Source organism: Centroberyx gerrardi, unplaced genomic scaffold, assembly GCF_048128805.1.
Source record: "Centroberyx gerrardi isolate f3 unplaced genomic scaffold, fCenGer3.hap1.cur.20231027 Scaffold_200, whole genome shotgun sequence".
Lineage (NCBI taxonomy): Eukaryota > Metazoa > Chordata > Actinopteri > Beryciformes > Berycidae > Centroberyx > Centroberyx gerrardi.
In genome coordinates this window covers 5,001-18,143 of record NW_027605391.1, presented here as the reverse complement: position 1 = coordinate 18,143, position 13,143 = coordinate 5,001, and the positions used below count along the sequence as shown (strand labels likewise).

General features: G+C 44.4%; 1 protein-coding gene across 1 annotated transcript in view; it reads right to left on the bottom strand.

The window, feature by feature from the left end:
* Positions 1 to 1,007: 1,007 nt before the first annotated feature.
* The window catches only part of LOC139915688 (phosphorylase b kinase regulatory subunit alpha, skeletal muscle isoform-like), a gene marked incomplete at its 5' end in the record, with an annotated part of 17,057 nt that continues 4,921 nt past the window's right edge, over positions 1,008 to 13,143 (bottom strand). Inside the window, 16 exons of the mRNA XM_078282513.1 lie at positions 1,008 to 1,181; positions 1,968 to 2,168; positions 2,289 to 2,342; positions 2,496 to 2,657; positions 4,098 to 4,142; positions 4,412 to 4,506; positions 5,010 to 5,111; positions 5,271 to 5,400; positions 6,903 to 6,981; positions 7,488 to 7,567; positions 8,361 to 8,514; positions 9,001 to 9,143; positions 10,118 to 10,194; positions 10,800 to 10,964; positions 11,816 to 11,886; positions 12,438 to 12,516. Coding sequence (XP_078138639.1) covers positions 1,008 to 1,181; positions 1,968 to 2,168; positions 2,289 to 2,342; positions 2,496 to 2,657; positions 4,098 to 4,142; positions 4,412 to 4,506; positions 5,010 to 5,111; positions 5,271 to 5,400; positions 6,903 to 6,981; positions 7,488 to 7,567; positions 8,361 to 8,514; positions 9,001 to 9,143; positions 10,118 to 10,194; positions 10,800 to 10,964; positions 11,816 to 11,886; positions 12,438 to 12,516 — 1,811 coding nt within the window. The remainder of the gene's footprint in view (positions 1,182 to 1,967; positions 2,169 to 2,288; positions 2,343 to 2,495; positions 2,658 to 4,097; positions 4,143 to 4,411; positions 4,507 to 5,009; positions 5,112 to 5,270; positions 5,401 to 6,902; positions 6,982 to 7,487; positions 7,568 to 8,360; positions 8,515 to 9,000; positions 9,144 to 10,117; positions 10,195 to 10,799; positions 10,965 to 11,815; positions 11,887 to 12,437; positions 12,517 to 13,143) is intronic.

Genomic DNA, 13,143 nt, shown 5'->3' with positions numbered 1-13,143 from the left:
GCAGATGGTGGAAGGAGGGAAAGGAAGATGGAGAAATCACTTCCAACATGTTGATCCTCTTCAGGGAGGGGGAGGGGGGGCAGGAGGCAACGGGGCTGATGGGAAATGTAGTCTTAATGTGGAGAAACACCAGAACTAACAATACTGCTGGAGGGAAAGAGAGGAGACCGATCGTCTTTAAGTCCTTGTTTGACTAAATGAGAAACTTTTACAGACTGGACTGTCTGGATTTTATAGATATTGAATGATGGATTTCCAACTCTTCATTTCTAGATTCTAGATTAGTTTGATTTTGTTTGTCTCAGTTTCAGTCAGTTCATCTCATGGTAGTTTCATGTTTTGGACTTTTTAGTCTCGTTATCCTTCCGTCCGTGTCAGTCACAAGTCCTGGTTGTCATGCCAACTTCGTTAACATCGAAGACCAAACGAGGAAGTCAGCAGGATCTCCAGGTGGAGAAGGAGTCAGGATCCTTCAGCTCCTCTGCTGTCTGCTGTCCATCCAGTCTGTCAAAATATCAAGGAGGACTTTTTTGAGTTTTTGCCAATTTAATAAATAGTCTCTGGTTGTTGTTTGGAGTCAAAACTGCTGATTGGTTGTTGCAGACTCTGCTAGCAGCTGATTGGGTGATGAGGACTCTACTAGCAGCTGATTGGGTGATGAGGACTCTGCTGGCAGCTGATTGGGTGATGAGGACTCTGCTGGCAGCTGATTGGGTGATGAGGACTCTGTTAGCAGCTGATTGGGTGATGAGGACTCTGTTGGCAGCTGATTGGGTGATGAGGACTCTGCTAGCAGCTGATTGGGTGATGAGGACTCTGCTAGCAGCTGATTGGGTGATGAGGACTCTGCTGGCAGCTGATTGGGTGATGAGGACTCTGCTGGCAGCTGATTGGGTGATGAGGACTCTGTTGGCAGCTGATTGGGTGATGAGGACTCTGTTAGCAGCTGATTGGGTGATGAGGACTCTGCTAGCAGCTGATTGGATGTTGCAGACTCTGCTGGCAGCTCATTGGAGGTTGCAGGCGCCGGCGGGCAGGTAGTCCTGGACGTAGGAAGCGACGGCTCTGGACAGATAAGTCATCGATCCAAAACGACCACTGGGGGCGCTGTCATACAACAGACGACAGACTCCTGTAGACTGATCCTCCTGCAGGAGAAACTCCTCCGCTCCTAACTCCTTCTGTTAGAGGAGAGGAGGAGGAGAGGAGGAGAGAGGAGGAGGAGAGAGGAGAGGAGGAGGAGAAGAGAGGAGGAGAGGAGAGGAGAGGAGAGGAGAGGAGAGGAGGAGAGGAGGAGAGAGGAGAGGAGAGGAGAGGAGAGGAGAGGAGGAGAGGAGGAGAGAGGAGAGGAGAGGAGAGGAGGAGAGAAGAGAGGTGAGGATGAGAGAGGAGGAGGAGAGGAGAGGATGAGAGAGGAGGAGGAGAGTAGGAGAGAGGAGAGGAGAGGAGAGGAGAGGAGGAGAGGAGGAGGAGAGAGGAGAGGAGAGGAGGAGAGGAGGAGAGGAGAGGAGAGAGGTGAGGAGAGGAGGAAAGGAGAGGAGTGGAGGAGAGGAGAGGAGAGGAGGAGAGTAGGAGAGAGGAGAGGAGAGGAGAGGAGAGGAGGAGAGGAGAGGAGGAGAGGAGGAGAGGAGAGGAGAGAGGTGAGGAGAGGAGGAAAGGAGAGGAGTGGAGAGGAGAGGAGAGGAGAGGAGGAGAGGAGAGGAGAGGAGGAGAGGAGAGGAGGAAAGGAGAGGAGTGGAGAGGAGAGGAGAGGAGAGGAGGAGAGGAGTGGAGAGGAGAGGAGAGGAGAGGATGAGAGGAGAGAGGAGAGAGAATTCTCACTTCTAGTTTAGGGATTAGTTTTAGGGTTAGTGTGTGTGTGTGTGTGTGTGTGTGTGTGTGTGTGTTTGTGAGTGTGTGTGTGTGTGTGTGTGTGTGTGTGCGTGTGTGTGTGTGTGTGTGTGTGTGTGTGTGTGTGTGTGTGTGACCTGGTCCTGGTAGAACAAGCGGCTGGCCTGCCGGACGATCTGGTCCACGCTGATGACGGTGGCCATCTCGTCCAGCTCCGCCTCCGCCAGCAGCGTCAGAACCAAGATGGCTTCCACCAGCAGCTGCCGGTACTCCGGCTGGGGAACCCGGTTCAGCACCGTCTCCACGACGACCGCAAACTTGATCTCCTTAGGCGTCATCTGGATTATATACATATATATATATATATAGATAGATAGATTGTATTAAAGAATCTTCAGATGGATTGTGAGTCTGATGTGAAGCAGATCTGAAGTCAGTCTGGTCAGTTCAGACTTTACCTCTCTGGTGGTGGAAGATGGAAGGACACTTCCCTCGATGGACAGACCATGGCACTGAGACACAGGATTATTATTATTATAATCGTTATTAATATTATAATTATTACTACCAACTTGACAGAGTTGATAGAACAGAGAGGATCAGTGTGAACCGGTGTTGCTGGTTGCTGGTGTTTGGTGTTGCTGGTTGCTGGTTGCTGGTCTGACCTTCTGCAGGATCTTCCAGACCTTCTGGTAGAAGCCGACAGGAACGCGGTTCAGCGCTCCGTCCAGCCGGCGGCGGCGGAGCCACTGGCCCTGCCGCTCCTTCAGCGACCAGACGCCCGGCACGCCGTCGTGGAACGACTCTATGGAGGGCAGTCTGTAACGCTGCACACACACACATACACACACACACACACACACACACACACACACACACACACACACATTTAAGTTTACTGATAAATCTAATGAATGGTTTTATTAAAAGGATATTCCACCCTGAAACAGAATGTATTCACATTGCTACTGTTGGACATAAAACACATATCTGTTGAAAGTTTTCAGGAATGAAGAAAGAAAAGAGACCTGGACTAATTAGCCTGGACTAATTAACCTCTTAATAACCTCTGTGTATCTGTGACCTCATCTCCACCTGGTGGTAACAGTGACCTCAGCAGGATCAGGGTGTGCTGTCAGGCCGTTCCTCACCTTGTTCCTGTGTTCTGCTCCTGTCTCTCTGATTGGCTCTCATGGAGAAGCAGACAGGAAGGAGGGGAGGAGGAAACAAAATCTAACATGGCAGCCTGCACTCTGCAGTAGGAGGCGGCCATGATGTTTCTGTGTGGGCGGATACTGTATGGATTACATTCCACCTGGCTGATCCATCATCATGCTGCTCAGTGTATTCACACGTTGCATTGAGTTGCTCTGTGCCTCAACTTTAACCATCAAATATCATTGTCAGATGAACAGTGCTGCCTTGGTATAACGTCTGTACAGAAACTGAAAGCTTTCCCAGATTTCTCTCTAAATTCAATGTATTTCTGACAGCCAGTGATGGGGTTTCAAAATGTCTCAAGAGCCCAAGAGTCATGAAATTCACTCAACACATAAATGACCAAACTCACGAAGAACAAGCACTAACGTCACTTAGGTACCACGGCTGATAATGTTACCTAACGTTAACGTTTATAGGGCAACGGAAGACATAGATGTATGTAAATTAAAGGCAAAGAGTGGGGTGGGGGTTACCTATCGGCTTACCTATTCCACATTTATCAGTTAAATTATCTATTCCACCAACGTCACATACCACAGCTAGTAGGCGATATGATATAATTGTATAGATTCTACTTTAGCTTCAGTTAGCTTCAGTTAGCTTCAGCTTACATGCAAACAATGGTGGATACTGGTAAACTCCTGGTGCCTGTTTGTAACTGTAGTTTGTAGTAACGTACAAGCACCACAAGACGGCTTGGCCGGTGGAAGTCTCTGGAGCGTGCCGTCGTCGATTACCGTAATTATCGTAATGCATTGCAGTAACAAAAAAACGGCTACCTAACGTACCCCAACAGAAGCAGATCAGAAAATCAAACTTTGTACTAAATTATGAGCAAATATACTTATCAAACAGAGGGAATTAGAAATAAAGGCCTGTCTCTAATATAAGCCTGCTTCCAATAAAGGCCTGGTACCCTCTGCAGTTGAGGTAAATAAAGGCCCGGGCCAATATTAGAGGAAATACGGTAATTAGGTTTTCAGATGTGAGGAGTCTGAGTTGACCTCATGTTGACCCCATGATGACCCTGAGTTGATCTTACTCACCCCTGATTGGATGTTGTTGATGTCCAGGGAGTGGACAGACAGCGACTGGAGGACAGAAGGACAAAAACAAACTATTTAAAAAATGTAATTACAGAAAATGAAAGCAAGTTGTAGCACTTTGGCAATAAACACAAAGAGAGAGAGAGAAAAGTTAGAGAGAAATCTAAATAAAACAGAGGAAACAGAAAGAACAGAACTGAACAGAAGAGTTTAGTTTGTATTTACAGGAGAAGTACACTTTTTCAGTAGTAGTAGTTGTATGCTAGCGATAGTATATATTTGACAGTAGTAGTATTTATGTAGTATTATATCACCAGTCGGATGTTGCTGCGGTGTCGTCCGTCTCCTGTCTTGTCCTTCGGGTTTCCAGCATCCTGGACGAAGTCTGACGTTCCTCCGGTCGTCCGAACTGAAACCAAAAACCAACAAATGTCAAAATACCAACAAAAACATTCTAAACTTATTACAGAAACGCTAAAATACACGATGGTCAAGCTAAAAACTGCTGATTTTCTTGATTCCTGAAAAGCTGACATCTTGGAGATGCAGTTTTCACCCAACAATAACATTTATATTATTCCAACCTATTCTATAATACAGGCTTTGGTGTTGCCTCACAAATCAACAATCAGCCAGCTGAGTCTCCATGATGGAGGAACATGTAGAACTGTGTGCTAATCAGCTGTGTTAACAAGACAGTGATGGTTAGCTGGAGGACCTCCAAGATGGCCACCAGAGGGGAGTTAAATCACCTGAAAGCCCTCTATAATATTATCTTATGTTTACTGTACAGTGAGTGAGCAGATAGGGTTTTAGTGTCTTGCTCATGGACACTTGAACAGGACACACTGGCCGTCATGGGGATTGAACCTGTGACCGCTGGGTTACGGGACGGTTTCTGGTGTCACTCACTGCTCTTCTGAACACCGAACTCCTTCCCACTGAGGATGTGATGGAGGAAACTCTTCAACTCCGACGGACTCATGTTCATCAAAGACTCTGTCGCCTCCTCACCTGACAGACAGACAGACAGACAGACAGACAGACAGACAGATAGATAGACAGATAGATAGACAGATAGATAGATAGATAGATAGATAGATAGATAGATAGATCTTATTCCCTGTATCCCCAACACCCATCCCCCCTTTTCTCCCAGTCCTCCCAGTATACCGGAGCAGTGGAGGGACTGGGCCAGTTCGGTGGTCATGACCTGCAGGATGAGTCCGATCCTCAGACGAAACATCTCACCAAACAGAGACGGCTGACTGCGGATTACCATGGCTAAGAAGACCATGATCTCCTGCACACACACACACACACACACACACAGATTATCATCAGATTGGTCACAAATCAAAACAGTATTTCAATAATATTCAAAATGGCAATAAAGGTAAAAGTGGAAGTCTTGCTAAAATCCACATCCAGTACAGAGCCGCTACCCACTGAGACCAAGAAGTACATCTTTATATAATCAAATGACACAATACACTACTCTGTCTCCTTACATTTTATACGCTCTGCATCATAAACAAATAAACAATGTCTGATTTTCCAGTGTCTTTTCCTAAAATGCCCCGAGTACAAACAAGGTCACAAACTTGTACTGCAGGATGCAACAGTTCAGCGGTGGCAGCCGTCCAGGAAGTTCTCAGATGAGTATTAGTGATGGAAAGACAGATTCATTCAGCTAACTTGACTCTTTCTTCTGTTCCAAGTAATGTCAGGCTTGATCAAGTCCAGTCTCAAATAATGATAGATTTGGTAAAGGTGCTTGCACCATGAAGCTGCATGCTGTTTGGGTGTCACATAACAACGACAATGAATCAATGAAGGAGGAATTTGTCAGTTTGTTACGACTGTACTTGATTAAACCCATTTTTTGGAGAGTAGCCAGCCAGGTGACATCATCGCCAAGGCAGCCAGACAACAAACATCAGATTCAGTATTTTCCTCTTTGATCTATTTTCTTTAGCGAGAGCCAATGAATGAGCGCGTTGGTTCGCAACCGCAGTCCAACCAAACAATCAGTTCAGTTTCTGAATCAATTCAACTCGTTCACTTTGAATTATCATTCAAATGAAGGATTGATTTGTGAATCGTCATCACTACATGTGTACCTCTGGGAGGATGTGAGTTATGTCAGTGTACCTGGGTGTTATGTCAGTGTACCTGGGTGTCAGGTCAGTGTACCTGGGTGTCAGGTCAGTGTACCTGGGAGTTATGTCAGTGTACCTGGGTGTTCTGTCAGTGTACCTGGGTGTTCTGTCAGTGTACCTGGGTGTCAGGTCAGTGTACCTGGGTGTTATGTCAGTGTACCTGGGTGTTATGTCAGTGTACCTGGGTGTTATGTCAGTGTACCTGGGTGTTCTGTCAGTGTACCTGGGTGTCATGTCAGTGTACCTGGGTGTCAGGTCAGTGCACCTGGGTGTTATGTCAGTGTACCTGGGTGTCATGTCAGTGTACCTGGGTGTTATATCAGTGTACCTGGGTGCCAGGTCAGTGTACCTGGGTGTCATGTCAGTGTACCTGGGTGTCAGGTCAGTGTACCTGGGTGTCAGGTCAGTGTACCTGAGTGTCATGTCAGTGTACCTGGGTGTTATGTCAGTGTACCTGGGTGTCAGGTCAGTGTACCTGGGTGTCAGGTCAGTGTACCTGGGTGTTATGTCAGTGTACCTGAGTGTCAGGTCAGTGTACCTGGGTGTCAGGTCAGTGTACCTGGGCGTTATGTCAGTGTACCTGGGCGTCAGGTCAGTGTACCTGGTTGTCAGGTCAGTGTACCTGGGCGTCAGGTCAGTGTACCTGGGTGAGGACGGCGATGGTCAGGTTGTTCTCGCTGGCGGAGTCGATGAGCTGGGCCAGCTGGTCTGGCGGCATCGGGCTGGAAACACATTCAGCACTTCTGTTGAAAAGCTGCGACGCTTTGCTGATGAACATCTTGTTTATCTTGTGAAACTATGCCACTCATAGAAGAACCAAAAATATCAGAATTTACATTTAAGATAAAAGTCTTCATTTTGCTTCTTGGAGAGCTGTTAGTGGAATCAGTCTTTCTGCTGGGTGAGGTTATGAGACATGGAGGCTGTTTAACAGAAAAATCTCTGGCTCTTATTTCCTTCACTACCATTTCTCTATCACTCATTCGCGGCTCACAGAAGTATTTCTTGTATCTATTGTCTGGGTGCTGTGACCTCTGACCTTTGACCTCCATACTATTGGTTGCTTGTAATGTTGGTGATCTAGGAATTGAAGTTGATTCTACTGTTGACCTCATTGGGAGTCTCTCTGGATAGGAGTGACATAAATTATGAGAATATAAATGTTAGTATGTTACCACACACAGCATTAATTAAGTCTAAATAAACCAGAGTTCGCTCTCTGACTCACGCTGAGATGGTTTTCTCTCGTGGTTCAGGAGGCAGACCGACCGTCAGGTGTTTCTGATGAGTCAGCAGGTCTGAGCACGCCTGTTAATAACATACAGTACAGACAGTAATAAACAGTTAATATCTATTAATAACATACAGTATGGACAGTAATAAACAGTTAATATCTATTAATAACATGCAATACGGACAGTAATAAACAGTTTATATCTATTAATAACATGCAGTACGGACAGTAATAAACAGTTAATATCTATTAATAACATACAGTATGGACAGTAATAAACAGTTAATATCTATTAATAACATGCAGTACAGACAGTAATAAACAGTTAATATCTATTAATAACATACAGTACAGACAGTAATAAACAGTTCATATCTATTAATAACATGCAATACAGACAGTAATAAACAGTTCATATCTATTAATAACATGCAATACAGACAGTAATAAACAGTTAATATCTATTAATAACATGCAGTACAGACAGTAATAAACAGTTAATATCTGTTAATAACATACAGTACAGATAGTAATAAACAGTTAATATCTGTTAATAACATGCAGTACAGACAGTAATAAACAGTTAATATCTGTTAATAACATGCAGTACAGACAGTAATAAACAGTTAATATCTGTTAATAACATACAGTACAGATAATAATAAACAGGTAATATCCATTAATAACAGTACAGACACATCAAAAAACAATTCATATCTATTAATAACCCACAGAACGGACACAGTAATAAACAATAAATATCTATTAAGATACAGTACATAATACAGAACATACATCTGTTAATAACAGATATTAACAGATATTAACTGTTATTAACAGTTAATAACAGTTAACACCCCCCCTCACCTCGTCCAGCTCCTCCACCTTCCTCCTCAGCATGCCGGAGATCATCCTGACCAGTCCCCAGTGTCGGAGCTGACCGGCCCGGTCGTACAGCTCAGCCAGCAGCTGCCGCACTGGCCAGCCGCCCCCCCGCAGCCTGGTGTCCCAGTCCAGACCCCTGACACACACACACACACACACACACAATCTGCTCACACTTCCTTTATCTTATAAATGAACTCTGTTATTGTTATGATGAGTTCTTTATAAATAACAGAAAAGACTATCTCCATACAGCGAGCAATGAAGGAGAACATTATTATTCTTTTTTTAATATTCCTAAAGAGGAAGGCATTATATTAAAATCTTCATGACCAGCTACTTTTTGCTGCAGTAGCTGTCAGGACTTCCTCCTGGGTTTGATTGTAAAAAAGATGCATCAGAAAATACAGAAATACATTTTTCAATATTTGTTGCCAAACCAACTGAGGGACAAATAAAGCTGAAACTTGGAAACTAATAGCAACAGCTTCAGGCTGTTTGGACAAACACATGACTTAGAATACAAGCATGTCTGCATGTGATTGTTGAGTGCATCACATGTGTCTGCTGAGCGTCACAAGTGTGTGTGTGTGTGTGTGTGTGTGTGTGTGTGTTGCCTCACTTGTCCTTGTAGAGGATGTAGAGGATGTCGGCCTGGTCCTGCAGGCTCCTGGTCTTCTGCAGCAGATCCACCAGAGCCTGGTAGTCGATCCCCCCGTTCACATCTCTGGGTAAGAGCACCGGGGCTTCTGGGATACCAGCAGCCTGCCAGAGACACCCAACACCAGCAACCATCAACCAGCAACCATCAACCATCAACCATCAACCAACAACCATCAACCAACAACCATCAACCATCAACCATCAACCAGCAACCATCAACCATCAACCATCAACCAACAACCATCAACCAACAACCATCAACCATCAACCATCAACCAACAACCATCAACCATCAACCATCAACCAACAACCAACAACCATCAACCATCAACCAACAACCATCAACCATCAACCAACAACCATCAACCATCAACCAACAACCAACAACCATCAACCAGCAACCATCAACCATCAACCAACAACCATCAACCAACAACCATCAACCATCAACCAACAACCATCAACCATCAACCATCAACCATCAACCAACAACCAACAACCATCAACCATCAACCATCAACCAACAACCATCAACCATCAACCAACAACCATCAACCAACAACCAACAACCATCAACCATCAACCATCAACCAACAACCAACAACCATCAACCATCAACCAACAACCAACAACCATCAACCATCAACCATCAACCATCAACCAACAACCATCAACCATCAACCATCAACCAACAACCAACAACCATCAACCATCAACCAACAACCATCAACCATCAACCATCAACCAACAACCAACAACCATCAACCATCAACCATCAACCAACAACCAACAACCATCAACCATCAACCATCAACCATCAACCAACAACCATCAACCATCAACCATCAACCATCAACCAACAACCAACAACCATCAACCATCAACCAACAACCATCAACCATCAACCATCAACCAACAACCAACAACCATCAACCATCAACCATCAACCAACAACCATCAACCATCAACCAACAACCATCAACCATCAACCAGCTATAAAGGAGTGATGTAGTTTGATAGTATACAGTTAGAAGGCATGGGGTGGGGGGGTTGGTGGTTAGGATGGGGGGGGTTACCTGGTCTGCAGCGTCCACCAGGTGTAAACTGGGTTGGGGGGAGCGGAACAGCTTGGTGGGCAGGTACATGTGGACGTCTGGACAGGAGACACATACACACTAAATACACCAAATATACTAATAATTAGTGGCCAATACAGTGAGCGACTATTTGTTAATTAGTGACTAGTGGGTCCAGATAGCAGCTAGCAGCTAGCAATTAGCGTTAGCGTTCCAGTTCATGACTAGTGTGTCCCGTTAATGACGAGTGGTTCCAGTTCGTAACTTTCTTTTCCAGTTAGTGGCTAGTGATTATAGTTAGTGGCTAGTAGTTACATTCAGTGTCTTGTGGTTCCTTTTAGTGGCTAGTAGTTCCAGTTAGCGGCTAGTAGTTCCAGTTAGTCGCTAGTAGTTCCAGTTAGTGGCTAGTGGTTCCAGTTAGCGGCTACTAGCTACAGTTAATGGCTAGTAGTTCCAGTTAGTGGCTAGTAGTTCCAGTTAGCGGCTAGTAGTTCCAGTTAGTGGCTAGTAGTTCCAGTTAGTGGCTAGTAGTTCCAGTTAGCGGCTAGTGGTTCCAGTTAGTGGCTAGTAGTTCCAGTTAGTGGCTAGTAGTTCCAGTTAGTGGCTAGTAGTTCAAGTTAGTGGCTAGTAGTTCCAGTTGGCAGCTAGTAGTTCCAGTTAGCGGCTAGCGGTTTGGACTGACTGTGGATGTTGAGCTCGCGGGCCTTGTGGACCAGCGAAACCATCTGTCGGGTTTTGTTAGCCGCCGCTCTGAATCGGTTCAGTCCGCCTTTGGTAGCGCTGATCCGTCCGCTCTGCTGCGGCACCGACAGCAGCTGGTCCAGGTACTGAGCCAGGTCGTCCACCTCTGGACAGTATAACACAACACAACACAACACAACACAACACAATACAACACAACACAATACAACACAATACAACACAATACAACACAACACAACACAACACAATACAACACAACACAACACAACACAACACAATACAACACAATACAACACAATACAACACAACACAACACAACACAACACAACACAATACAATACAGTACAACACAACACAACACAATACAACACAATACAACACAACACAACACAACACAACACAACACAATACAACACAATACAACACAACACAATACAACACAACACAACACAACACAACACAATACAACACAATACAATACAGTACAACACAACACAACACAATACAGTACAACACAACACAATACAATACAATAACAATAACAATTAATAATAAAAACTTTATACTCATTGAAAAGCAGATTACAAACTTCTTCAAAAAGGCAGAAAAGCACGGAATATTATTATGTAATATAGGAGAAACACATTTAAAAGAAAGGTGATTAAAAATAAAATAAACAGCACAAGATTAAAGAATGGGCAAATTCAGAAACATTACAAAAAAGCAAGTCTATAAAAGTGCGTTATAGAATAGAATAGAATAGAATAAAACAGAATAGAATAGAATAGAATAAAACAGAATAGAATAGAATAGAATAGAATAAAACAGAATAGAATAGAATAGAATAAAACAGAATAGAATAGAATAGAACAGAACAGAACAGAACAGAACAGAATAGAATAGAACAGAACAGAACAGAACAGAACAGAACAGAACAGAATAGAACAGAACAGAACAGAACAGAACAGAATAGAACAGAACAGAACAGACACTCACCACAGTCCATGAAGGTGAGGTGAGCGCAGCAGGCAGTGGTGAGGAACTCTGACAGTTTTCCTGTCTGAACTCTGGAAGAAACAAAACGATAAACTGCCTTTCAAACACTTTCACACACTTTCCTTCCTGCTGTTTCCAAACTCAGTGTTCAGTCTGATCTAATCCGTCTGTCAGCCGGACCAGATCAGCTGCTCCCTTAGAATATCACATTGAAGCTGAATTAAAAACTACAGTGTATCCCAATGTTAAAAAGCTTCTTTCCCTGGTGGGACTTTTCCCTCTACTTTGATTTTCTCCAGTAAAAGGACGACAGGAACATCGGACATCGACACTGTTTGGTTTACTGATCGTTCAGAAGAAGAAGAAGAAGAAGAAGCAGAAGAAGAAGAAGCAGAAGAAGAAGAAGAAGCAGAAGCAGCAGAAGAAGAAGCATAAGAAGAAGACGAAGCAGAAGAAGAAGAAGGAGAAGAAGAAGAAGAGAGGAGGAGCAACGACTGGAGGAACTGATTACTGCTGCAGGGAGGAAGAAGAGAAGTAATATAATACTTTTCGAATGAGTACCGAGTAATAGAACGTATACATATTTGGAGCAGTGAGCCAACACTGTTCACATGACAGTTACCTGGCTCCTCCGTAGTATCCCTCCTGCAGTTTCTTCAGCATGGCCAGAACAGCCGGATCCAGCTGGCTGTGGTCATCAGCTGGAGGAGCAGCAGAAACACCGCAGCTCAGATGGAGCTCATGAGGCATCTTAAGTACATTAGTGATGATTATTATAATCAGGGCATGGTATAATAAACACAGGGATCGACTGCCTGCTGATATTTTCCACATGCGTCGATGTTAACGTCACAAACGCTATGAACTGTGGGTAATTCCCTCAAGCAAAGTCTGCAGGATTGGGGACTTGCTAAAAGCCTTCATAAAGGGCTCAAAAAGTCTCACACACCTGCCGGTTTTACAGCGGGACGGCCCTGAACCCTGCATCATTTTTTGTGAACATGCCTCAAAGTCTTTAAGGCTGTGAGTGGTTCCTACTGAGCGTGCTCAGTAGGAACCACTCTTTGCCTCAGCCCGCCCAAGGTTTCTTCCAAGTTTTTCCTACTAAGGTTTTTCTTGGGAGTTTTTCCCTGTGTGCAGTGAGGGTCTCAGGCTGGGGGTCCCGGGAGGTTAGGCTGTAGAACAGGGTGTTTGTCTTCTGCTGTTGTCTGTCTGGTGCTTTTCTCTATGCTTGTCCTATATCATTTTGTTCACTACTGATTTTTGTCAGTTAGATCTAGTTAGGCTCATTCTCTGTAAAGTCCTCTGAGACATGCTTGTGATAAAGG